Source organism: Annulohypoxylon maeteangense (genome assembly GCF_022496945.1).
Source record: "Annulohypoxylon maeteangense strain CBS 123835 unplaced genomic scaffold GGS22scaffold_28, whole genome shotgun sequence".
Lineage (NCBI taxonomy): Eukaryota > Fungi > Ascomycota > Sordariomycetes > Xylariales > Hypoxylaceae > Annulohypoxylon > Annulohypoxylon maeteangense.
In genome coordinates this window covers 187895-213515 of record NW_025953275.1, presented here as the reverse complement: position 1 = coordinate 213515, position 25621 = coordinate 187895, and the positions used below count along the sequence as shown (strand labels likewise).

Below are 25621 nucleotides of genomic sequence, written 5' to 3'. Positions count from 1 at the left end.
AAAAAAACATTAAACGATTAATATTTTATTCGTTAATCGTAAAGTTATTTTTTTTATTATTAAAAAGTTATTATTAAAGCTTTTTATTTTTATATTTAATATATTTTTTATTTATTTATTTATTTTCGAAAAGTTATTTAATCGATCGTTAAATTGATAATAACTTAAAACTTAAATTAATAATATATTAAATTATTTTTTTTTTACGTTCGAACATAAAAATTTTCGCTTATTTTAATATAATTAAAAATTTAAATAACATAATAAAATAATTAAATTAATTTATTTTTATTATTATAATTTTTAATATTATAATAAATAATAATTATATATTTATTTATTTATTAAATATTTAAATATAATAAAGTTTAATTTAATTAATAATTATTATAATATTATTAAATAAATATTTATTTTTTTAATATTTTTATAAAAATAAAAAAACTTATTATATTTATTTAATAAATATTTATTTATACGTATTATAATTTATAAGTTTTTTAATTTTTAAATTATAAAGTATAATATATTTTCGTTATACATTATATTTATATAATATATTTTTTAATATATTAATTAAATTAACAAATTAACGGATTTATTTTTATAATCCGCCGTTTAATATTATCCGTTAACGTATTTATTCGTTTAATTTTACGATCGAAATATTAAACACACTTATTAAAAATGTTTAAATTCGTATAAATGTTATAAACAATTACTTTCTTTCTTATGCGAGTCGATAGGTTACTTAACGATCTGTTATTTCGACAAATATGTATTTGAAACTTCATAAAATAATCGGCATTTAGGGAAGAAAAGAAGAAAACATTTCATTACGATGTCAACAAAAAGCATTAGGATCATCCTGGTTAAACTGTTTTGAGTGGGTGGGTTCCGACATGCGTGTGGGTACTGCCTTTTCTTCTCGGGTTGTCGGGCTACCTATTCTAGGTTAGAATATTGAGGATAGTTTGCTTCGTATCGGATAGAGGCCTACTAGAAGACGATAAAGACAGGGTCTATGGAGATTTGGAAAATGTCTAGCGTACCAAGACTTACATATGATACCTCATAAATCACTCCGATAATTAATTGAAGCCTTTCCGATTCAGCTGCCCAGAACTGCCCAGACTCAGTGACTACCTCATGGCTGATAGCATGGGTTCGTAGGTAAATATAGGTGCATATGACGCTACCCGGCCGGCATTTAGCCCTTGTTTGGGTCTAATGCAGGGACGGGATGGTGCCAAGGACGGGATAGTTAAGGCTCTTGTAGATCATGACGCGGGCTACGATCTTCCCAAATCCCCGTCAGTAGTACGCGTCAGAACTACCCAGTACCCCTTTCCTTTTTCTTTAATAAAAAAAACCCACCTTTCGGAGTTTGATTTGTATGTACTGTGGCATTCCGTTGTAGAATTTTGACTTGAAACATTCCTTATTTGGTTTTTTCGTTCGTCTAAAAGTTGAGGCTGAAGAGCTGGTATTAGAATGGTTTAGTCATTTTTTCTCTTCATTTCCCCACAACATAGCTTTTAGTGATATAACTATGGCTCTCGTTGGTAGCCCACGAGGTTTGCGATCACTTGTTCTTCCAATTGGACTCGTTACTCTTGCCCTTATGCTGGTAGCTTCATACCGCGGAATAAGAGTCAGCGAGATTTTCTTACCAAACCTACCTATAATCAACGGCGGACCTAAGCAACCTAGCACACATGAGAACCACCGTCCGACGAATACTCACGCACCTCCTCAATATAAACCAACACCTACTTTTGCCGCGCAATCCGTAATCGACCCGTTTCCTCTCATTTCAAACCCGACGACGACACCCCCTCCTATACCCGAGTATAATATTCCCCGACCTGGCCTTCACCGGGAGTATGGCCTCTCATATACACCGCCCCTCTTCATCGGCTTCACACGCCAATGGCCCATGCTCTTGCAGTGTGTGATTAGTTATTTGACAGCTGGCTGGCCGCCCGAATCTATCTTTATAGTTGAGAACACGGGTGTTCAAAACTCCAACGCTCAAGGCAAACTCAGCCTACAGAACCCGTTTTTCCTCGATCATGCGGTACTACGCAAACTTAGGGTCAATGTCATACAGACACCCGTTTTATTAAGTTTCTCACAGATGCAGAACTTCTTCCTGTCGACCGCCCACGCCCGATCATGGCCGTACTATTTCTATTCACACCAAGACATATTAGTATTTTCGTTCGAGGATGGACCTGATACTCTCGTGCGTCCAGGGGATAGAGACTGGTACTTCTACAACGAGGAGGATGAGGCAGATATAATGCGCCCCGCTGCTGCGGGCCAGGACGGATACCAAACTATTTACGAAAACTGCCTTCGCGAACTAAACCGGACGTTGGAGTCTGAGGAGCGTTGGGCATTCCGGTGGTTCCAATATGACCACCTCACATTAGTGAACCGAGCAGCGCTAGACGCTGTAGGTGGTTGGGATTCATTAATGCCGTATTACGGCAGCGATTGCGACATGAATGCCAGATTGGAGATGGATGGGTGGACAATGCGACATCGTCGTGTGGGCATTATCAACGACGTGTCAACAGTACTGGAGGATCTTGCAGTGTTGTATCGCGACCCGAATGTAACACCAAGGTTCATTGATCCAAACCCGGTGCCCAAGGTAGACGAACAACCCCAAACGAAACAAAAGAAACCCCCGAAAGAAGGGCAGAACGCAGAATCGGAGAGCCATAATGATGGAAATAAAGGCCAAGAGATGCAGAAACGTGACGAGGAAGTAAATGGTACCACAAGCATAAGCGTAGCCAGATCAGTTGAGTACTTTCGAGAGCTCGTCAATGTTGGCAATGACATGGGGGCATATAAATATCGCGATGACAAGAATGCTCGCAATTCATGGCAAAATAGCCAGCACGGAGGTGTAGGTGAGCCTTACTATTATAACGCCGAAGGCTTCTCAACTTCGTTCTGGATCCTGGCCGAAGCTGGTCGTGAGATTTTTCGTCAGAAATGGGGTCACCAAGACTGTGATCTTGTAGAGGGGACGGCCCTAAAGTTGGAAGATCAGTGGCTCGTTGAGAAGGATTGGGAATAGGTTGTAGATGGACTTACGTAGTCCAGGCCTGAGCCATACGTGGTCGGAGCATATTCCTGCTTATAAGCGGTTTGATTTGAAAGATATTGCGATGATACCACCCTATAGATCATAGATATCTGGTCAAAAAGCAGGCGTAACTATTTGTATAGAGAATAATAATACCATACTTGAAGCATACCTGTCTGCTAGGTAGGTACCTAAGTAGGTAGTTTAGGTATTCTGAATTTTCGTAAACACTAAGGTCTACATACAATCTTGAAGATTGAGGAAAGTAATTATAGTACTTAGCGCAAGAGATTTGGAGATCCCACAATTCAAATGAAAGTCTTGAAACTGGCTCACCTAAACTCACGGCTTAATTTAGAACTATCTGAGTTCAGTTGGAATTTGGGTTTGGTGATGACACAGACTCGTCTGACAAAAGACCGCGTCCTCGTCCTTGTCCTTGACATGTGAATTACCACGCGACTAAAATATTACCCGTGCCACGCCCCACTTTATTCTGGATTCGCTAAGGCTCACTAACTAAAGCTGGTACTCACCACTATTTCCCACCAACCATTATTTATCACTAAAATTCAAACCTTTAAAGTTATTACCACCTTTTTTAGCTAGTTTTAACTGTTTTTAATCCGAAAAAATGTTAAATTAATTAAAAAATGCGTTATTATATTAATAATTTTATTTAAATCGTAAAATTCGGGTTATTATTAAAAAATTTAACGTTTTAAAATAAAAGTTAAAAATTTTAATAAATAAAAATAATAAAAAAATAAAATTAAAAGTTTTTAAAATTAAACTTTCGCTTATAAAAAAAAATGTTATTTACCGTTATATTAATCGTTTTAATCGAATAAATTTCGTAATTCGAATCGAATTTATTATTAATATAATAAATTATTTATTTCGAAAAAAAATATCGTTAATTTATATTAATTTATTTACCGTTAAAAAAAACTAAATTATTAAATTTATTAAACGTTATAAATATTATTTACGACGTTAAAAAACTTTTAATACGAACCGAAAAACGTCGGAAAATTTATTTAAAATTATTAAATATTATAATAAATTAAAAAAAATAATTAAAAAAAAAAATTATATTTAAAAATATATAAAATATAAACGAAATTAAATTTAAAATTAATAAAAAAAAAAATTAATTTATTATTACGAAACGTAAAAAAATATATTATTTTAATATATTTAAAAATAAAAAATTATATATTAATATTAAATATATTAACGTTATTAATTAATATATTTTTATTTTTTTAATCTCGTTTAATTAAGTTTATATAATTAATTAATACGAATAATTTAAATTTTATAATAAAATTATTATTTATTTAAATATTAATAATTATATAAACGATAAAATTATTTTAAAGTAATTTAAATATTTCGAATTATATATTATAAAAAAAATTATTAATAAAAAAAAACTATTTATATTTAACGGTTACGAATTATATTACACGATTAAGTTTATTAAATATTATAATATTTATAATATTATTTTTTTTAAAATGTTATTAAATTTTACGTATATATTATAATTATTAAACGTTATTATATTTTAATTTTTAAAATATTATTACGTTAAAACTTTAAATATTATAATTCGTAATAAAGTTATAAATATCGGAAAAATCGAATTTTTTTATTATATATAAAATGTATATAAATAAACGTTTAAAAATAATATAATCGTATCGGCATTTAAAAAAATTAATATTTATTTATTTAATTTACATTTAATATTATAAAAAGTTAATAAACGGTTAATAAAAATAATATTATTATTTTTTTTTAAAAACTTTTTATTAAATTTATCGTTAATTAACACGTCGTTAATTTTACGGTAAATTCATTAAATCGTTATAAAAATAAAAACTTTTATAATAATAAAAATTATTATTATATTAATTATAAATCGAAATATTAATCGTTTTATTAAAAATAATATTTTTAATATTACCGAATTTATTTAAATTAAACGTAATTTAAGAAAAATTAAAATAATTAAACGGTTATAATAATAACGCCGTGTTATAAAAAATAATCTTTTTTAATTAAAAAAAATATTAATTATTAAATAAAAAAAAATAATAATAAAATAAAAAAAAAATAATTTTTTAAAACGCGTTCGTAAATTATTTAAAATTATAAAAGTAAAAAATTAAAATACCCGTAAAAAGGTTTTTTTTAAAACCGTAAAAAAAACTCGTAAATAAAAAATTATTAATAAATTCGAACTTATAATTATATATAAATCGAATAAAAAATATAAATATTTTAAACATTTTTAAGTAATAAAATTAAATTTTAATAATAAATAATAATTAATGGAAAATAATAATAAGTATTAACTTTAATTAATAAACCTTAACGAATTTAAAATAAAATAAAACGTGGCACGGGTAAATAAAAGTACGAGTCCCAAGTTTTTAACGTATTAATAATTCATTAATAATAAAATAGTAATCAATTAGTAAGCAAGCGGACCGCCATGAATGATTATGTAATATCTAACAAATGCTCTTTCCATCAATACCTACATATAGTGACGACGATACCTACCTACCTAGGTATGCGAGAGATATCTCAATGACTGAGAAGCATTGTAGTACACAACAGCCCCATTAGCTGTGAATATACTCTTGTTGTGCGCGAGATGAAGTTGTTTTTAACCGCGGAAGATATGTGGAAGAGCGCGTTTGCTTGAGTAAAATCGTTTTCTTTGGTTTTTTATTCTATCACCGACAACATCATATTCTAAATACTGTCACTACACCCATCTTAAGCTAAAGACATCCGTTCCGACTTTAGATATACCGACTTCGATACTCCCATCCTCGCTGCGAATACTCGTGGGTATCTTCTCCCCTTTCCTCTCTAACACGACCTTATTGGAGGCCTCAGGTAGTCGATAGAACTGTCTTCCAAACTTACTAAGAAATCCCTCCAGCTTTGCCTGTGTCACATCCTCTTCCTTAATTGTTCCTCGCTCGATTGCCTCTTCGAGGGCTACTATGACGAGTTGTGTCACAAATGGCTGTGTGTACACTCCCGCCGGCGCCTTGCCCTCCTCAGCCGAAGTCTTGGACTGGAGAGGATGAGGAGCGCTGTCGCTTCCGCTGCAGTATCAATTAATATGCAAACAACTTTAAGAAAGGAGAAGAAGTTGAGTTGGAGGATAACTCACAAGAAGAATTTTGGGTCGCCGCTGACTATGGTCCTAACTAGAGCATCTCTATCGGTTGGCTTCTTGGGGATCGGTTTGCAGAAGGCAAAGGGATCGCAGCATGCATCATGGGATGTAAGATACAGATGGTGAGCAGTGATCGTTGCACCGACAGTGGGTCCACAAGCTCTCACGGCCTCTACGGCTGCTGCGGTCGTGCAGTGCTCGAGCATGATGCGTAGCTGCGGGAATCGCTCGTGGAGCGTCTTGAGGGTTGGAAGAAAGGCCTCTTCTAACGTTACGTCCTTCGGCGCGAGAGATTCGAGGACTTCCCCGTGCAGATTTAGTACTAGCCCGTGTTTCTCCATAGCTGCAAAAGTATCATAGAAGGACTCAAGGTTGGAGACGCCAGATTCGGAGTTGGTCGTCACTCCTTGAGGATACATCTTCACGCCAGTGATCCCGGCCGCTGCAGCCTGCGCAATAACATCTGGGGTGATAGATGGGTGAAGCTATGCGAGCGTTAGAAGAAGACATATTTACAGGATTAAGGGATATGGGAGGTACTAACAAAGAGTGACATCAAAAAGTTGACATCCTTGGCAATTGTACGTAGTTTAGATTGGTAATCAAGTACCTTAAGCCGACTTAGTTACTACTTTCTTGAACCGCCTTTATATCTCATAGAAATAACTTTCTCATAACTACATAGGTACATACCTGATCTACATTGGTAAGAGGAGGTACCTAATCCAATCCTATTAGTATCCAATACATCAACGATGAAGAATTAACGGTATAAAAGCTGAAACCATAGAAGGAAAATATGTGAAGTTACATGAAGGAAAAACCTGACATACAAGATTAGGCATGCTATATTCCTAGTTAGTTCATGTATTCCCTCTTCGGGAGCTTGGATGAGAAGCCATACACAAAGGCTGTGTCAACCCCGCCTTGACGCACGGTAGGGACCATTAACTCCATCAATTCACCCTGTCGTAAATGGACATGCATGTCTGCCGTAGCAGGCAGCTCAAGCTGCTGAATGCTTTTGAGATGCATTTTTATTGATTTGATTATGATAGAATTACTTTGAGGGTTGATGGTTGAGGGTTTAGATTGTTGTAGCCCCGCAGATTTGACACCTGTAATTTTTTTTTCAACTGAAAAATTGGGGGTCAGAGCCTCAGTCACAGTGCTTCAAAAACACACCACCCCACTCACTGTCTTGAAAAAAAATTCATGATGGAGTGGGGTTGTTAACAGCGGTTAGATCACGTGACTAATAGGTACCTAGGTACGTATAGTCTGAACTAATTAGAAGTGGGGGATTCCTTACCCCGCATCGTGGCTCTCATCCAAAATTACCACTTCAATTCTCACTTATCTTTAAAACGAAATATCATTTTTAATTCAATATAAACCCCAATAAAAGTATAGTGAAATCATAGCTCTTCACAAGGCTAACCTATCAAACTTTGTTGCGCTTGTTTATGATTGTTTGTGGCGAATCAAGGTGGCACATAGCGATCCATTTGTTGTGTTTCCCCAAACGGCAATAAGAGCGCCGTTCGTCAAATCAAAATCAAGCCGTGGAGGTCCTTGAGCGTTGTTTGGAAATGTGGAAGTGGATATAGGATTCTCGGGGATTTTGCCTCAAGGCACTAGATAAGTACCCACGCAAGGCAGGCTCCGTCTAATCCCGTGGAAGTTGTCACGCACCAGAAAAACAGATGGCCACCCAGGTAGGTGCCAAGAGACTGTTGGTATCAACTACACATTGTTGGTTAGAGGAATTCGGTACTATTGTAAGATTGATGATTAGAAAGACATATCAATAAATGTATGCAGGAAAACCAACATAAGATTGTAAGTCGCCGCGAGGGATAAGCAGTGTTGGCGTTGGCTAAAATCTGAAGCTGAACTTGACAACATAGTTTAAATATAGGTAGGTAACGTAATGATATCACTTTGTTGAAGGCTATGCCAATATGTACTTCAGTCGCCGCGGAGGAACCCCCCCACAAAGTTCCATGGATCGTTCTCACTCTTCGAAGTGAGTCATATGTGACGAGTTCTCTAGCGTCACCCACCTAATTCGAGGAATGGTATTGAACCAAGTCCTGGCACAAGAATCTGTAACTTCGTCATATTTTCCGTTCACGAGCAAAGTTGGGACATTGATATTGTGGGCTTCTTTCCACCCCTCCCAATCCTTGAAGTTACCGGTAATGGTAAATTCTGATGGTCCTTGTCTTCATATAAATATTAGTCGCCGCTGATATTTGAAATACATAGAAAGCTTACATTGTGTTATATGCTGCGGGGTCTTCGTAAAGATGCTGAAATGCTGCCGCGATTGGTGAGGGGGAAGGATCAAGTCTGCACACATGCTGGCTGTAGAACACACCACTTGCCTTCTCATACTCTGAGCTTTCAAAATTCTAACTGGTGTAAATCGAAGTGCTTCACAGGATTCTCCAATTCCTGGATGAATGGATCGAACGTCCAGAAAGAATCATCCCTCATCTTCTCCGGGAACCGAGTAGAACGACCACATCCCACTTGGTCATAATAGATGATCGGGATGCTCTACTTTTCGTATAAATCGGTAAGACTAGACAGATATTCATGGCCAGCACCTAAGCCTCCATGAAGAGAGACGAGAGGCGGAATTTTTAAATCTCGGACGATCTAATACCATGTTTTTACATGGCTTCAATGTGCCAGGGACATCGAATTGGATTTCACCTTCCATAGTGCTTGGCGATGGCATGTTCTAGTATCAATAGCAACTTTAGGACAGACGATGAATATAATATGCATAAAGAAGTATGAAGGGTAATTATAAGAGACGAGTAAACCGTTGGAGGTTAACTGTATTTCTTTTGGCGTGCTTTAAGTATAACTCCGCATCCCTTTTGTACTAGGGGCTATACTAAAGACATACCTACCTAGGTATTCAAATGCCTATGTACTTAGCTACTAATGTATTTAGGCATAATTTGGTAAGTATGTGATATTCTGATAGACTTTGTCACAATTCATGCACAACACTTTATTGCCCAAAAGCTGTTATAACTTTCTATTTGTACATTGGTGGGATAGAAACTTCGGGTTTTAACATGGTATCTGTCGTGATCTCAATGTATCTATCCCTTGCATGAAAATCAAGTGGGACTTTGTTAGAGTATGAGTTGTTAGAACGCGGTTTCAACGGATGTTCATGGATACCTATTGGGTTGTTGGTTATGACTGAAGCAAAGACCAAAGATAAATCACAAGTGGTGATAATATTTTGGTGAACATGGGAAACCGTATATTACCTAGGTAGGTACCTAAGGTACTAAGCACCTAGATAGGTACCAGGTAAATAGGTAAACATGTTGTTAAAAAAGGGTATAGAAAGTAAAATCATGCTTAAACACTTGTAGGTCAATCGGCAAATTATGAGCATAAATATCCCATTACACGACCTACGTAGAAGCTATAAATACTGTGCGATTGAATATGAAAATTCTATGTTTTCTGTTAGCTACAAGTGGCACTGGTTAAACATCCAATTTACTTACCTACCTACCTCCTAGGTACCTACCCAATGGTGATTTTGTCCACCGTAATTTAGTGGATGTTCACTATAACTTAGACACCTTAACCGCCACAGAAGGAACCACACAGTGCACACCCCTTTGATTATTCGTAAATGTGCAAAGCGGACAGAAATGATTATCTAATTAGCCCTTCCATAGATAGGTACCTATCTAATTTCAAAGACTAGTTTTTCAAAAAGGCCTTTTAAACATTTGTAACAGGACTAATTCACGATATAATGGGAGACCATACGATTACTAACGAGTGGTAAGCGAAATAAGAATCTCATTCATCGTAATTTCGATTAATCGAACACGCTTAATTTAAAGGTGTGTAGCACAAGTACCTATGTGATTAAGAAATCAGTCTATAAGATCTGTACGACACAATACGCAATATCCTTTCGTAACACGGAGTGTGGGCATAACATCGTCTGAAAGAAGGCAAGTATGGTTCCGGGTTCTCGACACCCACGGTTCCGGGGGATGGTAGCCAGATGCAAGAGGGGGTCAAGTCTGATAAAACCGGGAGGAAATAGGCTAGAATAACTTAGCGGGCTTACTTGTGTCCACCATTCTACTCCATTTTGCTTTTCTATACTCATATCAGGACACTAGAGCTTGGCATTTGAAGGCTCATTGGTCTATAGATTTATTGGCTCTAAACTTTTCCAGGTAAGCCTACCCTCCGCGTGACAGGTATCTATGGATATATTATTTTCTGCTCAGGTCAGTAAGCGCCTCATATTTCACCTCCGTGGGTTAACTGCCGCTGTTGCCAATTGTCACCATGGGAATATGGTAGTATTTCGATGGAACAGTAGGTATCATTCGTTTGCATAGACCAAATGATCGAATTTGTTTCGTCAGTTGTCATGCCACCCTCTTTTGCTTTTTGGGAGTAATTGGCTGCAACCATCTCAAAGCATATTGTAGGAAACAACGGTGCAATGGTTTTGGATACATTGATGGGGGTCAATTGAATATATAAAGGTAAGACCTACTTGGTACCTACCCTTGAATGTCCTATGTTATAAATTCAATATTGAACAGAAACCACTACCTACTATATACCTATCTACCGCTAAGATTTTCAAAACGCATGATGGAATTCTTCAAAAGTATCATTAACACTCGACCAAAGGAGCCTATTTCCGCCGATATCAGGGATGTCATCACTCGAAAGAAACTACAGTACTGCCGCTTCGCCGACACTAACCAATGGCAAAATATGACGAAAGTGGCGCTACCTGAAGCCACCTTCAAATTCTACAATGAAGATGGCACTTTCATCGGCGATGGAGGGCTCGAATACAACTTTCCATCTACAGCTCAATTTATTAAAAGCTTTGAAGGGAAGAACGTGCAGTGCGTTCACTTGATCGGGCCAGGGGAGCTGTTAGAACAGACTAATCCCGATGAGGTGAATGTCATTTGGACTGTTATCTACCACGCCGGTATGAAAGAACCAAACATCCAGCACACCACAGGCGGGGGTTACTATCATGAAACTTGGCGGCGGACGGGCAAAGATTGGTTTATACAAGATTTGAGATTTGAAAGGACATACTTTCAAATCGTCGGGTAGTGGTCGCGTTGTAGCCCCTTGTATTGTTTATAGGGAAACAGGAGTGCGGTACTTAACTTAGTCTGGAGGGAGAGTCCTAATTACTTACTTGGTAGGCATGTATGAGGATTTCACAGGAATGGCTGACAATAACTCTTGATTATTTTCCCGTAAATGTGATAGTATAGACTTATGCTCTTTTATGGCCGCTTTTCATTCCCGATGCACCGAATTTACGCCCCCACTTCCTAACCCTTCGATCCATATCATGTCTTACAAAGACCATTACAATGGACAATGCGCATGCGAGAAACCAATCTCCAATTGCCATCCAGAAACCACCTCGTATGCTACCTCCCAGAACGCTTCGTTTCACCAATGTTGACAAGATATCTGTTGTGATGATCTCTTGTCCAATCTCTAACGCCTTGATACTTTTTTCGGCAACGACCTCTGGCGTTTGCCCGGCATCACCCTCTTCAAGCATTTTCGTGAGATCGGATTTGATTATGTTCTCAGCTTCATAAGACTCGGTAAATATTGTTGCGGGGAATATAGTGTGAACACGGACGTGTGGTTCATTTGGGTATGCCGCAGCATATAAGTTCATTTCTTGGGATAGTGTATCGGAAAGAGAGCGCAAAGCGGCTTTTGACGGGCTGTATGGGGAATAACCGGCGAAACTGTAGAATGCTAGAAAGGAGGCAGTAAAAATGAGATGGCGTGCAGGGACTACACGGCTAGACTGGGTGGCTGAATTATTGATGGCAATAGAGGGACTGCCTACATCTGGTCTTGATGTTCTCAACCAGCACCTAAGAGTCGCATGTGCCATATGCATACTTGTGAAGTAATTGTTGTCCATCTCTGAATGGAACTGCGACACAGGCGTATCTATGAACAGTGTTGGGTGTGAGGAACCTGCGCAACACCACACGATATCTGGTGGATTGCCCGAGTTCCACAATAGCACTTCATCAATAACACGTATAGACTCGGATGGTGAAGCCAAGTCAGCGCTTATTTGATGAAAACGCTGGATTTCAGGATTCAATGCGCCTTTCTACTATCACGTCAGTTATTTTCTAGTGGAAAAATAGAGAATCCTTAAACCTACTTGGATATGACGAACTCCTTCAAGTAACTTGTCTTGTCTACGAGCCACAATCACGACGTTGGCCCCTTTCGCGGCAAGTATGCGACCCGCTGCAAGTCCGGTACCACGCGAACCTCCGGTGATCACTACTGTCTTAGAAATTCAGTTGTGAATCTTGATTATGAATTGAAAACTCACTAGGTTACGTACCTACTCTACCTTTTACAGGAAACTCATTTGACAAGAAGTTCCCCATGATGCATGGTACCTAGGTAGATATCGGCTTATCAACTAGGTAAGGTATACGCTACTAAGGTAAACACTGGGTACCTAGTAAGTAGGTAGGCATAGAAGACAATATACCTAAGGTGAAAGAAGGCGAATGCTTCTACATTTTAAGGAAGGAAAGGTGAATTAAGTTGCGAGGTTGGTAAATACCTATCATAGGTACTTCGTATAGATGTGTAGGACAACTTCTGCGCTGGGACCCACTTCTATGATTTCTCTACAAATCAAAACCCCTATTCCCGTCGTACAAACTTCTAATTCATTAAAATAACATCCTTACTGGTACCTATCTAGGTAGGTTGATAAAATATCTAACTGTTGTACGACCACACTCTTATTACGATTCGCTGAACCCCGCTAAATACCTAGGTAGGTACCTCAGTGTCATCCGAATCTGATGACAATAGCTCTGACATGCATTTTTAATTCTGCCCATTCGGCGTTTTCGATGTACGAGGTCTATAGCGAATGACTTCACCTCGCCTTTCGCCCAGAAATATTCCAGGTGCCTAGACGAGGCGAAATTTTGATTTTAGGTACTGGGTAGTAGCGGGTACCTAGGTAGGTACCTAGTCAAGAAGTGACACGTATTCTCGGCGATAATCGTTTTTCTACAGCGAATGCCCCCTCCGATTGAATTTTTTAATTATACCCTATCTAGGTAGGTAGGTAACTCATCAAGCTATCTCCCTAATATGTCTCTACATAGACAAACATGGACGACGATGAGATAGCAATTATTATCGGGGTTATACTAGTTGTCTTAGCTATCCTATGTGTCGTATCGCGCTTCTATGCGAGATATAATACTAAGGCTGGCTTTGAATGGGATGACTGGCTAATATTACTGGCGTTGATAGTCATTATTATCACCGACATTTTGGTCTTAGTAGGTTTGTTTTCTCCCCTATAGATCCATCTCGGCATTATATATAATAACAATAATCAATCTCAGCAAGTAGCGTGGACCCGAACGGGGCCGTGGTGGCCTCGAACGCAGACCCAAGCTATGAATTCACCCCAGAAGATATATGGTTCACAAAGGTCAACTACATTGCCACTATCTTATACTATACCATCATCTCTGCGACAAAGCTGTCTATCCTCCTCATGTATAGACGCCTATTCTCAGCAAACCATTCATTTCGTCGCCAGGTCCTCATCCTATCTCTTCTGGTGGTAGGATTCTGGATGGGATGTACTGCGGCGGATTTGTTAGATTGTGTCCCAATCGAATGGACATGGAACAACGCTCTGACTGATCCACGATACTGTTTCAACTATAACATATTCTGGCTGGCGACTGGCATTGTCGAAGCTTTAATCGACGTGTTAATACTTGCAATGCCTATCAGGCTAGTTGTCGGGTTACAAATGAATACGAGCAAGAAGATCGCTGTGGCCGCCGTCTTCCTGTTGGGTCTTTTGTAAGTGATTGCAGTTCCAATAGCTCAATGGACGATAAGTCCAAGTCTAATTAACGAGTCAAAGTGTAATTCTTTCGGGTCTCGTTAAAGTAGCGTTCAGTTATGTCCCAGGAAGTCGCAATCCATCGTTTAGTAAAACGGAAGTATGGACGACTGTGCATTGCTGCACCGGTGTCATATGTGCCTGTCTTCCAATATGTTGGACTTTATTCTCTGGATTTGCTAGGCCTAGACTGGGCTCTTGGTTGGCGATCTCTTCTATCAGGAAACGTTGGTACGGTTTTAGCGGTTGGTCTTCTGTGGACAGAACTGCGCCAAGGGGTAGTACCCTAGAATTGGAGAGAAGCATAGGTCTCAGTCCAAGAGATTATGACTTACCTAGGTAGATATGATTTCTATAGTAGAAGTTATACTGTACTAACAGATTTCTTGGTTAATAATGCAGATGAATTGGATTATGTAAGGTATGATAAGGTACCTAATACTACCTGATTATGTCAGCTTTGTAAATCTATTACTAAATCGTTAGTCATCAAAGCAAATAGGGGTAAGGACTCCCATTACCTACTCAGCCGTCACTTAAAACAGTTAATAATCTAGTACCTCACCAAGTATGTAGATACGATATTAGGTCACGCTATTATAAGAAACGCGCTGATGATGTACTTAGATGAAGGATAGGAAGTCACTGATTGAAAAGCGATGGAACTCTGAGACAATACCTAATGTTTGTAAAAAGGGACGAAAAGAGCCAACCGGTGAAGCTGCCCAGTTAAAGTCGGTACCTAGGCATATTAACAGGGAAATCTTAACACGAACAAAGATATGCTATGAGATATTACGCTAGTCTGAGTGCTAACATGGTTATATAGCTTTGAATTAGTTTTGGATGAATAAGATATCCTCTTGGTTCGGGTGGGATTGGTGCTAATTCGACTCTACCTATACAGTCACCGTTGTTTTCTCGTTGGTGAGTTTCTCTATGTTTGGCGTTTTCTTCTTGGTATTCTTATTGTTTGGAATTGTAAAATCATGGGCAACCTTTCTCGAACTTAACTGATTCATACTTGGCAATGCTTTTTATGGAATTCACTGCGGTTGCTTAATCTTTGTGATTGAGCCAGGTGGTTAGGTGTGTACGAATTTACTCATCACATCTCATTATTAAACTACCTCTCTACATTAACTGGTACTCAGCCCAATGGATCTTTTTAGGCCTTTCTGGGTATTTAATATACCTTAGATAGGCAGAAATCAACAATCTATGCTCGGCTGCCTTCTCTATCATTCTGCTCCTTCTTTTATTTCCATACCCGGAAGTAAATGAGCTCTTAAGTGGTCTCCACTATGATACTTCATGATAATGTCAGAACTCAAAGTCGGTAAACTCTTGGCTAGAGGACTAGGTATAAACCTCGACGAACACCAGCAAGGTATTCCCGAAGGCCTTGTTCAAAGAACCACTGAAATTATTCACCCGTTTCCACCCTTTCTCGAAGAACTTCCAACTATTACACTTCCATATGTCCATAAATCATCAAATCCAAAAAATACCGTTATCACTACATATCTCTCTAGTCTGCTTCCTTTTACCCAATGGGTCCGACGGTATAACGCCCAATGGCTACTTGCGGATGCAATTGCTGGTAAGGTGTCTGATTACCATATGGTCTATCTAGTTTGGTTTTGTTGACTTCAGATAGGGTTTACACTCGCCCTTATAATGATTCCTCAGGGGTTATCATATGCAACACTCGCGAACCTGAGCCCAGAATATGGCCTATATACTACCTTGACTGGCGCATTTCTTTATTGGATATTCGGAACGTCTAAAGATGTTGCTATAGGGGTAAGTGAAATATTCCTGATATCTGATATATACAGGGGTAGGACAATACTAATATTGATCAAGAGTACAGCTGTTGTGTCCCTCCTCGTGGGAAAATCAAGTACGAATGTTATCGAAAAACATCCCGAGTTCGCAAAAGAACAAGTTGCAAAGACTCACGCATTCTTGGCTGGTTGCATTTTTCTCTTCCTTGGAATTTGCAGGTTAGGTTACATCCTTGAGTTTATTCCTCATGTTGCTACGTCGGCCTTTGTTACAGCCGCCGCCATTACTATTATTTGCGGCCAGATACCACCTTTGCTTGGGATAAGCCGCATCAACACGAGAGGACCGGCTTATCAAGTCTTCATTGATACCTGCAAAGGTCTCAGCAGGATCAAGGTAGATGCGGCAATAGGAGTTACTACACTGATATTATTAATATTCGTGAAGTGGATCTGCGAGTATATGACTAGAAGACACACCCACATAGAAGAGGCCTCAGGAGACTGCCAAGCAGATCTCCGCAAGAAAAAAAGGGAAAGGATATGCGCTACAGTTTCCTGTCTACGGTTTCTACTCGCCATCTCTTTCTATATCGTTATCAGTTTCTTGATAAACAGGAACTCCCCTTTCAATGAGGTTAAATTTCAATTACTTGGGAAAATCCCTGTTGGTATGTAAATCCATTCATATGCCCTATTATATATATTAACACGTAGTTTACACATAACAGGCTTCAGTAACGTTAGTCCTCCAACATTTCAAGTCGCTTTGATAGGTGCTGTGATCCCGGAGCTTCCAGCTGCCCTCATCATCATCATAATCGAGCATGTTGCCATTGCAAAGTCATTTGGCCGGAAAAACGGTTATTCAATTTCTACATCACAAGAGTTAGTTGCTCTTGCTGCCACTAACATTGCTGGTCCTTTCATTGGGGCGTATGCTTCGACAGCATCATTTGGCGGAAGTGCTGTCTTTTCCAAAGCTGGTGTGAGAACGCCCCTGGCTGGAATCTTCAACGGCGCTGTCATAATTCTCACGCTATTTGCCTTGCAGCCTGTCCTGTATTGGATACCAAAAGCTAGTCTCGCGGCACTCATCATACATGCCGTGAGCAACTTAATCGAGCCTCCCACCGAGATGTATAGGTTATGGATGATATCCCCGCTGGATGTTATCATATACATAGCTGGTGTTCTCACCTCTATCTTCAGCTCGCTTGAAAACGGGATCTACCTTACTATTATCACATCAGCAATGTTCCTCTTAATACGTATTTCTAAGACGCCGGGACGATTTATGGGCCGCGTTCGTGTTCATCAATATACGAAGTCCCTTGAAGAAAGATCTGTTGTTAGCAGCTCTTCGTTTACTTCACGTACCATATTAGACCAGAAGATGAATGTGCCTTCAAGGGATGCATTTCTTCCACTTGACCGAAAAGATGCGTCCAATCCATCTATTTATGTCGAATCCCCAGGACCTGGAGTATTTATTTATCGATTTGCGGATGGGTTTAACTACATGAACCAAACCCAGCATATGGAAAGACTTTTGACGCACATAACCAAACAAACTCGTCGTACACAAACGCTGGAATACAAAAGTCCTGGTGTAAGTTTATACCATAACAACCAAGAGAAGTGTGTTTACTGACTTGAATAATAGGATCGCCTCTGGAATGAACGCCCTTCTTCCGGGCCCGATACGGAAGCCTCCAAACCAACTCTTAAAGCCGTAATTCTCGACTTTGCCACAGTAAATAACATAAACACCGGCGCTATTGGTGGATTAGTCCAGCTTCGAGCACAACTTCAACGCTGGGCCGATCCGTATCCTGCTAAGTGGCATTTTACGAACGTCGGCCCTCGGTGGGTTCGCCGGGCATTGGTTATGGCTGGTTTTGGCTATCCTCTCAAGGAAGAATTAGGGGATAATAGAAATTGGAACCCGGTATTCACTCTCGCGGAGCGGAATCAACGCCGAGGGGGTGAAAGTTCTCTATCAAATGAACCTGAAATATCAACTAGAGATAGTTCAAACATTAGAGATGTGGAAATGGGGAATTTTGGTCTTGGGATAACACCGCTAGAGACGAGGAAACTAGTATCTACGCATGGAATTAACTATCCAAACTTCCATCTTGATACTACGGCTGCCGTGGAGGCTGTCAGAGGATTCACTAAATAGGGTAAAATGCATTTCATGAGACTAACTAATTGACTATTAATAAACTAGAATCTTATCTAGTAGGAATAAATCGCCCACATTGTCAATACGCAGTAGCGAGCCATGTTATCCATACACCGGTGTTCATATTGAACCAGAGCGTGGTAGCTCTGCACTACAGAGGTATAAGCCACAGATCGTGAGATCCTCAAATACGCTTCCGTAGACTTTGAAGGTAAGACATCATCATGATAGGTCACTGATCATGAGTAAACATAGGTGTAAAGAGTGTATATAGTAGTGTAGGTGCTAAAGAAGGTGGTGAGGTCCAAGGTGAGAGACCTTGACGAACTTCTATAAGAAGTCCATCGATGAGTGATCAGTCAGCATGATGACGTAAGGTCCATGCTAAGAGAACAAAACACTATACTACGATTCAATATTCCTTCAGCTTGGTGCGCTAAAAGAAAAATACACTACTCTGATTGAAAGAACCCTTCCTTTCATCTTCAAATCTTGTAATCTTAGGACTAAGCAGAGAAGTCATCACACAGCCATTACATAATCATATGTTCAGGGTTATGGTTGGGGTTAGGGTCAAGTTATGGGACGGTTTGCTTTCTTACACCGTACCTCACACTAGGACGTTGCCTAATGATATATCGCTATGGTCTTCCCCAGCCGAAGTGAATCGTTTAAAGCACTAGAAAACCTCTTCAATCCAAGCAGATTTTGGTTAATATGCCAGCTAGTGAAGGAGAATCTGGAGAGAAGGCATATTGAAAATCCAGAAGAATGCTATGAGACCCGAATAAGAACATATCAGGCAGCTAGAACTAGCGCATAGGAGTATTCGCAATAACAAAGTAAATTCTCACCAAGAAACACTGCTATCTAGAACTCGATAGGTATATGAAGAGGGCATTTATGACAGAAGATGTTCATTTTGGCTAGACTAGAAACAAGTTTCCTAGACACACGGCCCGATAAGCGTGAAAGCAACCACTTTGGCGTTCGAAATAATAACTGACGCCTTCGTTCAACTCATGCATAGAAGTATTATTAGAGGGAAAATCGTAGTTTAGATAATACAGAAGTCGCACGGCAAAGGACAAGGGATGCAGAAGCAGAAGCGTCCCGGACAACAGGAGCTGCGTTCCCCACCACGTAGGTTTCCAATCTCAGGCTGATCGGGTTGAGGACACTGCGGATCTACCAACAATTAGTATGATTGAATGAATGAATAAATAGTAGATAAAATGCAAAAGACGGAACGGCGTTAATATGAACGTACTCATGGCCTGAAGAGCTACTGGTTGTGTGCTTTGGATCGACTGAAAAGCCGCCGGGCCGACGGGTTGCGCGGCTTGGTTGTCGGATGTCTCTAGCGGCGATGTAGATGGCGACATGTTTAGTATGAACTTGATACGTAATAATGATTATTACCTATATGAGAAATAGTATAGAGAATTAAGAATAAGTATTGCGAAGTTGAAGTTGTTGAAGGTTTGAAAATAAAATGAAACCTTGAACTGCCCTGGAAATGAGCTGAGCGGTGAGTACCTAGGTACGTGGCTTGGTCACACTAGGCCCTACGTAAGGCGGTGACGTCACCTTTCATGCACTAAACCAGCCTATTCTTTTTTTTTTTTTTTTGATTACTTAGGTCCTAGGTACCTAACAGTACCTATTACATAGTTCCTGAGTCTCCAATAGGTCTATTCCAACAACAACAGTATGAAGCGATAATACCTATCTATCTACCTAGGTACCTACGTAACCAGAAAGTAAAATCCACATGAAGAATGGTATCTAAAGAATTTTCTATGATATACCAACACTCAATCATAACAATACACCAAGGTGTAAGGCCACATCTTCGGATTCTCGCGACCGTCCGTCTCGTTCTTCTCTCTACTTGCGCGAACCTCACTATGACGGAGGGTACCTACCTAGTAGATAGTGAGTCTTCTCAGAAAGCCGATGCAAAGTGGCGCTAGCTCTTGTCTACCTTCAGCAATCTATCTGACTTAGACAGGATAAATGCCGCCTCAATTCAACTTTTCTGAGTGCCTATCGCTTCATCAGATGATCTCTCCAATATCTTATATAAGCACGAATTTGTGGAGCTCTGTTTTGCCAGTCTCCCAGTTCTTAATAGCTTCTCCATGCATATATCCATCGACATAGACGTCTCCCACAAATCGATATCTTCCAGGATTATCTTTTTCCTTCCGAATGATAATGGGCGTCCGGCAACCAAATGGAACAACCACCAAATCATTGGGTAACATAAACCCCGTACCCATCCCAATATCGCCGTCGTCAGTGATGCAGAGACAGCGCCCCATCATGCGCGAACCAAAGTTACTTTGGAAAAACTGACGAGGATTGGGCTTTATCTTCACCCCTGCATCCAGATAGGACCGGAGGTTATCATCCAGTTGCAGTTGTGGGAGCCGCTTATGAAGATGTGATGCAAATTCATGGTAACATGTTGTTACCCAATCTTCCGGCTTACCCTTCCATCTCTTAGGGAACTGTCCTAGAGACAATGTCCTGCAGAACGCCTCTTCCATTCTTCGGATTTCACTATTCTCTCGGCTAACGGATCCGAGCAGCAAAGCTCTCCAGTTCAGGAATGCCATCAGATAGTCTGCTAGAGTACACATAGTACCCACAGCTACGCCATGTTGCTGGATTGAAGAGATATACACGGCTGATATCTCAAGCTCGTTTCTATTTCTCAGAAATTGATGTCGCGCCTTTGAATTTCCTCCTGCTGCGAAATCAAACGAGTATCCCAACGCCGTAATTTCCGAGTTCTGTGACCAGTCCGGTAACCACGACGGTAAATTGGCGGTATTAGTCCGCCTTGGGAAATGAATCGCCTCACAAATGCAGTCCAGACGTTCAGTCGCGTGGAGAAGGATGTCTATAACATCGGTATAGATTTTCTTAATTGACAAGCTATAGTCAACTATGAATTCATCGCGCACATTCTCTGGCAGCACGCCTAGGATCCCGAAAACTCGATCACGAGGCTCACTAGTGTGCTTTCTTCTGCAAACTCGCATTACGCTGAGGAGCGCATCTGCACCGAGGCGTTTTAGTGAATCCGATGCCAGGAGACTGTTCGGGCCTTCGTATGCCAATGCTTGGGCGTAATCGAACGCACTCGGCGAACTTGAATCCCCCGAGAAGTACGCATCCAGGTCATCCTTGTAATATCGGAACGCATCAGCCGCCATCTTATAAGTCTCCCATGGAAGTTTCGTGGAACCACAAAGGACCTTTATGACTCTTGCGTTATAAACTTCTTGGACGACCCATAACCTGTTCCAGTAGTCTCTCTGGAATAACAAAACCATGGCTCTGATAGCCTGCTCTTTATTCGGAGACGATATTAAATCGGAAATCTGATCTGGGAAACCCTGTTCGCTACGAAGTTCTTCCAGAAATTCTATGGCTAGGTTACTATTATTTTCTTCTGGTCCTAGCCAGATCGCGACCTCTTCGGCTTGGGCATAGATCCCGGTCATCAACCCAACCTGCTGGTTTCGCTCATCTCGACTCTGTTGATTGATGCATAGCGCATCAACCCACACAAGTTTATCCTCTCCTCTTTCTCGCACAGCTTGAAGAGCTCCGAAGAGACTAGCTGTAACAGGAACGGTAATATCGTTGACTTGTATTTCTTTTTTGTCGTCAACGTCCCCCCAGGCATAAGATATGGCCGTATATTTCGGAGGGGATATTAATGATTCATGGATTATTTGGCATTTGATAGTCGACATCTTAGTTGCGAACAGCCGGACCAGCCTAAAATCCATTTTCCGAAGCTCGTGATATTGATACATATTGTCGCCGAACGCACCCGAAGATGGACGCGTTATGGGTGTCCATGAAGATGTATCAAATTGGGCCTGAGTAGTCCCGCTTTCGTCAGGGGAGCGCTCTACGTAGTCATACTGAGAATCGTTTGCCGTTTGTTCTCCAGAAGACGCGACGGTCGTAAGAGGAGGCAAGCGAGCGAAATTCAGAGAGGGTCTCCTCGCATGAGCTAGGTCTATCCTCTTAGGACTTAGATGCTGGGAACCCTCGGCGGATCTATTCGGACTAATATGTTGGGGCGGCTGCGTAGGATAAAGGCGGCCATATCTTTCATTTCTACCAATGCTTCTTATTCGGCTTAGACCTGGCGGCGATGGTTTTTGTTTACCACTCCCCATCCGTTGGAATGACTCTGCCCGACTTCGACCCCTGGTACCGTCTGATGTCTGGCTAATGACAACATCCGGGTGCGGACGTTCGCGCGAAGGACGATTGTCCGCCATGATACCATGCACCCGTTTAATTATCAATGCTGATGGGATAATGCTCTCCAGATGTCGAGGGTCTCTTGTATATGACAGTTGATTTTTTTGTTAATATGATGATATGAGAAGAGATAAAGATAAATACTTAACAGACTAATTACTGAAGAAACCTCTCTTCGATATATACCGTACCACCGTAGCTATATGGCGTGATAGGGGGTCCCGCGTTTTGCGGCAACGGGTTTATAGAATGATATATGGAAGTCTACGAGATTTGCCATGCTAGAATCTGACTATCCAATATCGATTGCTGTATACCCAATCACTATATTCCAGCAAATTACTGTGGCGCTGTAAATTATCTAAGCCATATAGAGGGTTACATTGCTTGAAAGGACCATGCTGCGGTCTACAACTTTCTTAAGGAGAGCATTCACATCTTAAGCCTGTATACATCATAGGTATTCATAACCAAAAAGAAAAAGCACTTGATTAGCGTCGCTTCAGTTAGGTTTATCTCGCCATAAAATATCGGATTTATAATATTCAAACGAAACTCATCCGTAGGTAATATGACCTAAGGCAGGCTGTCCTACCCACCAAGATTATCAAGCTTACTAGAGATTACATACCTAATGAGGTAGGCATGAAGAAGCAAGTTCGTCTAACTAATGTTGCTCAGTAATCAACTTTCGATTTTCTCCTGAAGAAGGTTATTACAGTCCCCCGATTGAAATTCATCATTTCCTGTTGAAATATATGCAGGTTGTGAGTATCATATTAGTTGGTTACTTACTTAGGTAGTTGGATAAGTTGCCAGTTCTAGGTAGTAGTTCTTAGATAGTACATATATACCCCTTGACTATAGGGCGTAGGCTCCCAGCCACCTACTATTCCAGCATGTCCTTAATATTTGCAGAGCAGCGATTCTTAGTATGCATTCAATCTCTGTCCTCTATGCAGTCCGTGATTGATACGGTCAAGGATAGCCGCACAATAGAAAAAAAGTATCTATCTACTTAGTTACAATCTATCGACACCGCATATATGAGCTGTTCATGCATATAATTGTATGAGGTAGGCTACTTAAGGTTGACATCAGGTTTAGGATGTGGCTATACTGCAGGTACCTGGCTATAGTAAGTTCAAAGTTATGTCTCTATCATTCGATACCACTTATTTCTGTTGGCTTGCATTATCACCCCCTTTTTTATTGGTCTACTCTCGCTCCAAACTGCCCTGGTTTCGCATTCCGCATACACGCCACCTCCAATGTTTTTTTCACCGAAAAAGACATACCTATACGTTGTCAATTAGCCTATGCCGCCTGATATGTACCTAGTAGGTAAGGCATTTCGTGGAAGTTCCCGAATATTCGCATCACTATCTGACCATGGAGATTCCCCAGTGGCTTGGTAGAGTGTAAGCCACCCATTACCATGACATTCGCTGACTATCAATTTGGCCGTGGCGAATACCTCTCGTTGAATTCTACGGCCCAATCTCTATCGAGTAGATGTACATTCGGCCTCTCGTCAAACTGATCAAGAAACAGAGCCACGATGTGTAAGCGGGGCATTCTGTAATCCCGAGCGTTGCTTGTAGCCAATTTAACTTCGAATCGCCGTATAATTCTTCTAAGGCAGTCCCCCGAAGAGTACCTTAGATTATGTTGGTTCCTAGTCGTGCTGAAGATTGTGCTCATCAAAATCATAGGGTCCCAGGTGTCTAGTTTCGGTTCCACAGACTCAGCTATTATAGTGCCCATCTGGGTTCGTTGGGCGTGATCATCGATTCTGATGACGAAGGGCACCTCTGCTGATAATCGTTCACGAACCAAATAATTCGCCGATGATGGGATTCGAAACATGGACATCACGATGCTTACTGAGTCTATAGAAGACAAAAAGCCGTTGTCGAAATCTGGATTCACTGGTATGTCGTCTAGGATTGGCAGGGACCATTGCCGATCCGGTGTTATTATGAGGTGTCGTGTCTTTCCGATGATATCCTCAAGTCTAACCCAATATTTCGCAAGGCTGATGTGACTTTCGAATACCAGATAGTCGAGTTCCGGGTCCATGTATGTCCGCATAGGTGTAAGAGGCCAGTCGAAGACTTTCGGAGGACCGTGGAGGATCTCCCAAGATTCGTAGCATGTTTGCGCTATATTCGTACGAGACCTATCCATCTTGACCTTGAACGTGGCTTGTGTCCCTTCCGGTGGCAAAAGGTCTTCGGAATCGAGTGGCTTTAGCTCGAAAAGCTCCTTAAGCTTCGGTCCAGCAGCCATCTTCCAAAGATCAATGCGAATCTCCGGTGGTAATTTCATAAATAGAGAGAAACTTTCTAGCTTCTTCAAAGATTGACTTTCATTGTTGATCTCAATGTTCCGGGGAAGCGATCTTGATGGGATGTGTTTATATGAATTATACATGGTGATGGTGGCTTTGAGGTTTGCTGTTTGTGTAGCAGGCGAGTGTTTAGATTGTGAAGCCTGTTATTGACGGATATTCGACAAGTTCTGAAAAGTTAATTGGAGCAGAGACATGTAACGAAGATACGCGAAGGAAATCGATATTCTGGATAGACACGGTAATATGCAGGTGCCTATGCATTTATTCTTTGCCGGGTGTCTAGCTAGCTATTAAGTGTTCATCCTTTGAACTAGCGGAAGTATGGTGCCTATCATAATAGTTCCTAAGTAGTACCCAAGTAGTCAATAAGCCAACTCACGCCACCAAACTTAATGTTACAACGTTCTCTATGCAGAATCAATTCGATTTCAAACTACAATTAATTAACCTTATTATTTCTTTCGCGCATTTGGAACTACATAAGGTAAACCATAAGCCCGTATCCGCCAACCCGCCAATTCAATTAATATATTAAAATGTACATAATATTAATAAGTAATATATATAAAACTTACATTATACTTTATAGTTTATAAAACGTTGTTAATATTTAATAATAATATTTTTAATACTTAAGTAAATATATAAATATTTATTATAAATAAGAATATTTTTTATTTTATAAAATCT

The 25621-nt window shown here is 40.0% G+C and overlaps 10 protein-coding genes across 10 annotated transcripts; 4 read left to right on the top strand and 6 right to left on the bottom strand.

Moving 5' to 3' along the window:
• Positions 1-1530: 1530 nt before the first annotated feature.
• On the top strand, positions 1531-3376 carry GGS22DRAFT_175390 (uncharacterized protein). The gene is made up of 3 exons (XM_047963257.1): positions 1531-3052; positions 3115-3199; positions 3268-3376. The coding sequence occupies exons 1-2, from the start codon at positions 1553-1555 to the stop codon at positions 3127-3129; spliced, it is 1515 nt and encodes a 504-aa protein (XP_047814175.1). The 5' UTR covers positions 1531-1552; the 3' UTR covers positions 3130-3199; positions 3268-3376.
• Positions 3377-5822: 2446 nt separating this feature from the next.
• GGS22DRAFT_175388 (amidohydrolase 2) lies at positions 5823-7442 on the bottom strand. The gene is made up of 6 exons (XM_047963256.1): positions 7219-7442; positions 7148-7160; positions 7008-7034; positions 6859-6924; positions 6309-6799; positions 5823-6240 (listed from the first exon to the last, which is right to left on the bottom strand). The coding sequence occupies exons 1-6, from the start codon at positions 7347-7349 to the stop codon at positions 5892-5894; spliced, it is 1077 nt and encodes a 358-aa protein (XP_047814174.1). The 5' UTR covers positions 7350-7442; the 3' UTR covers positions 5823-5891.
• An 889-nt stretch (positions 7443-8331) lies between these two features.
• GGS22DRAFT_193399 (uncharacterized protein) lies at positions 8332-8816 on the bottom strand (the record flags this gene model as incomplete). The annotated part of the gene is made up of 3 exons (XM_047965380.1): positions 8332-8542; positions 8595-8704; positions 8760-8816. The coding sequence occupies 3 exons, from the start codon at positions 8814-8816 to the stop codon at positions 8332-8334; spliced, it is 378 nt and encodes a 125-aa protein (XP_047814173.1).
• Positions 8817-10928: 2112 nt separating this feature from the next.
• Positions 10929-11482, top strand: GGS22DRAFT_175385 (uncharacterized protein). Its single transcript, XM_047963255.1, has one exon. It carries the CDS (start codon positions 10980-10982, stop codon positions 11463-11465), a length of 486 nt encoding a protein of 161 aa, XP_047814172.1. The 5' UTR covers positions 10929-10979; the 3' UTR covers positions 11466-11482.
• A 102-nt stretch (positions 11483-11584) lies between these two features.
• GGS22DRAFT_175384 (NAD(P)-binding protein) lies at positions 11585-12928 on the bottom strand. Its single transcript, XM_047963254.1, has 3 exons — positions 12751-12928; positions 12562-12689; positions 11585-12507 (listed from the first exon to the last, which is right to left on the bottom strand). The coding sequence occupies exons 1-3, from the start codon at positions 12794-12796 to the stop codon at positions 11635-11637; spliced, it is 1047 nt and encodes a 348-aa protein (XP_047814171.1). The 5' UTR covers positions 12797-12928; the 3' UTR covers positions 11585-11634.
• Positions 12929-13543: 615 nt separating this feature from the next.
• Positions 13544-14641, top strand: GGS22DRAFT_182426 (uncharacterized protein; the record flags this gene model as incomplete). Its single annotated transcript, XM_047963962.1, has 3 exons — positions 13544-13721; positions 13784-14255; positions 14320-14641. 3 exons carry the CDS (start codon positions 13544-13546, stop codon positions 14639-14641), a joined length of 972 nt encoding a protein of 323 aa, XP_047814170.1.
• Positions 14642-15618: 977 nt separating this feature from the next.
• On the top strand, positions 15619-18276 carry GGS22DRAFT_197620 (sulfate permease II; the record flags this gene model as incomplete). The annotated part of the gene is made up of 5 exons (XM_047966005.1): positions 15619-15901; positions 15959-16104; positions 16168-16759; positions 16820-17700; positions 17755-18276. 5 exons carry the CDS (start codon positions 15619-15621, stop codon positions 18274-18276), a joined length of 2424 nt encoding a protein of 807 aa, XP_047814169.1.
• Positions 18277-18734: 458 nt separating this feature from the next.
• On the bottom strand, positions 18735-19756 carry GGS22DRAFT_175376 (uncharacterized protein). Its single transcript, XM_047963253.1, has 3 exons — positions 19550-19756; positions 19134-19467; positions 18735-19053 (listed from the first exon to the last, which is right to left on the bottom strand). The coding sequence occupies exons 1-2, from the start codon at positions 19662-19664 to the stop codon at positions 19337-19339; spliced, it is 246 nt and encodes an 81-aa protein (XP_047814168.1). The 5' UTR covers positions 19665-19756; the 3' UTR covers positions 18735-19053; positions 19134-19336.
• Positions 19757-19995: 239 nt separating this feature from the next.
• GGS22DRAFT_175375 (heterokaryon incompatibility protein-domain-containing protein) lies at positions 19996-22736 on the bottom strand. The gene has a single exon (XM_047963252.1). The coding sequence runs from the start codon at positions 22590-22592 to the stop codon at positions 20361-20363; it is 2232 nt and encodes a 743-aa protein (XP_047814167.1). The 5' UTR covers positions 22593-22736; the 3' UTR covers positions 19996-20360.
• A 1386-nt stretch (positions 22737-24122) lies between these two features.
• On the bottom strand, positions 24123-24899 carry GGS22DRAFT_175373 (uncharacterized protein). The gene is made up of 2 exons (XM_047963251.1): positions 24637-24899; positions 24123-24509 (listed from the first exon to the last, which is right to left on the bottom strand). The coding sequence occupies exons 1-2, from the start codon at positions 24865-24867 to the stop codon at positions 24504-24506; spliced, it is 237 nt and encodes a 78-aa protein (XP_047814166.1). The 5' UTR covers positions 24868-24899; the 3' UTR covers positions 24123-24503.
• Between the last annotated feature and the right edge of the window lie 722 nt (positions 24900-25621).